Source organism: Merops nubicus, unplaced genomic scaffold, assembly GCF_000691845.1.
Source record: "Merops nubicus isolate BGI_N331 unplaced genomic scaffold, ASM69184v1 scaffold29852, whole genome shotgun sequence".
Taxonomy (NCBI): domain Eukaryota; kingdom Metazoa; phylum Chordata; class Aves; order Coraciiformes; family Meropidae; genus Merops; species Merops nubicus.
The window spans coordinates 1081-1936 of NW_008593358.1; the positions used below are offsets into that span (position 1 = coordinate 1081).

The 856-nt window shown below is 58.3% G+C and overlaps 1 protein-coding gene across 1 annotated transcript in view; it reads right to left on the bottom strand.

Annotated features, from left to right (window-relative positions):
• Positions 1–142: 142 nt before the first annotated feature.
• Positions 143–856, bottom strand: part of SH3GL1 (SH3-domain GRB2-like 1) — a gene marked incomplete at its 3' end in the record, with an annotated part of 9690 nt that continues 8976 nt past the window's right edge. Inside the window, exon 9 of the mRNA XM_008935429.1 lies at positions 143–410. Within this exon, the coding sequence (XP_008933677.1) occupies positions 143–410 (268 nt within the window). The remainder of the gene's footprint in view (positions 411–856) is intronic.

The following is an 856-nucleotide window of genomic DNA, read 5'->3' on the forward strand; positions in this document are numbered from 1 at the left end:
ACAGAGACAGGGAGAGACCTGGGAGGGGGGTGGGGAGGGGGCAGGGATTGCAGAGTACCGAAGTTCAAGCACCAGAAGGACCCAAAACGAACAAAAAAACGCAGATAACCAAAGGGGTGGGGGGCAGGAGGGGTCGTTTGACCCTTCTGGCTTGTTCCCTGGTGGCCAATCTCGGGCGAGGCGCCGCGGCGAGGAGAGAGTCGGGCTGGAGGGGGGGCTGGGGGCTGGGTCGTTCACTTCCACGTAGTTGAGGGGGAAGAAGCCTGACTGGCCGTTGATCATGCCCTCGTACCAGTTCTCGTCGATCTGGTTGGTCAGGGTGATGATATCTCCTTCCTTGAAGCCCAGCTCCCCGTCGTTCTCGGGCTCGAAGTCGTAGAGAGCCTTGCAGCAGGGCTGGTCCAGGGGGGCTGGGGGGAATCAGAGAGCCAAGGGGTTGGACAGGACCTCTGGGGTCATCGAGGGCAGCCTCCAGCCCAACATCTCCCTGGACCACCAGACCAGCGCCTCCAGTGCTGCATCGACAAAATTCCTTGGAGGGTGACTCCACCACCTCCCTGAACAGCCCGTTCCATGCCTAACCATTCTCTCAGTCAAGAAATTTTTCCTAATTGAAACCTCCCCTGGCGCAACTTGAGGTCTATTCCTCTTGTCCTATCATTAATTTGGGAGAAGAGACCAACACCAGCCTCACTCCAGCCTGCTTTCAGGTAGTGTAGAGAGCAGTAAGTCACCTCTCAGCCTCCTCTTCTCCAGACTAACAACCCCAGTCCCTAAGCCATGTTTTCCAGCCCTCCCACCAGCCTCACTGCCCTTCTCTGGACCCCTCCATGCCCTCATTATCCTGCGGTGCCGC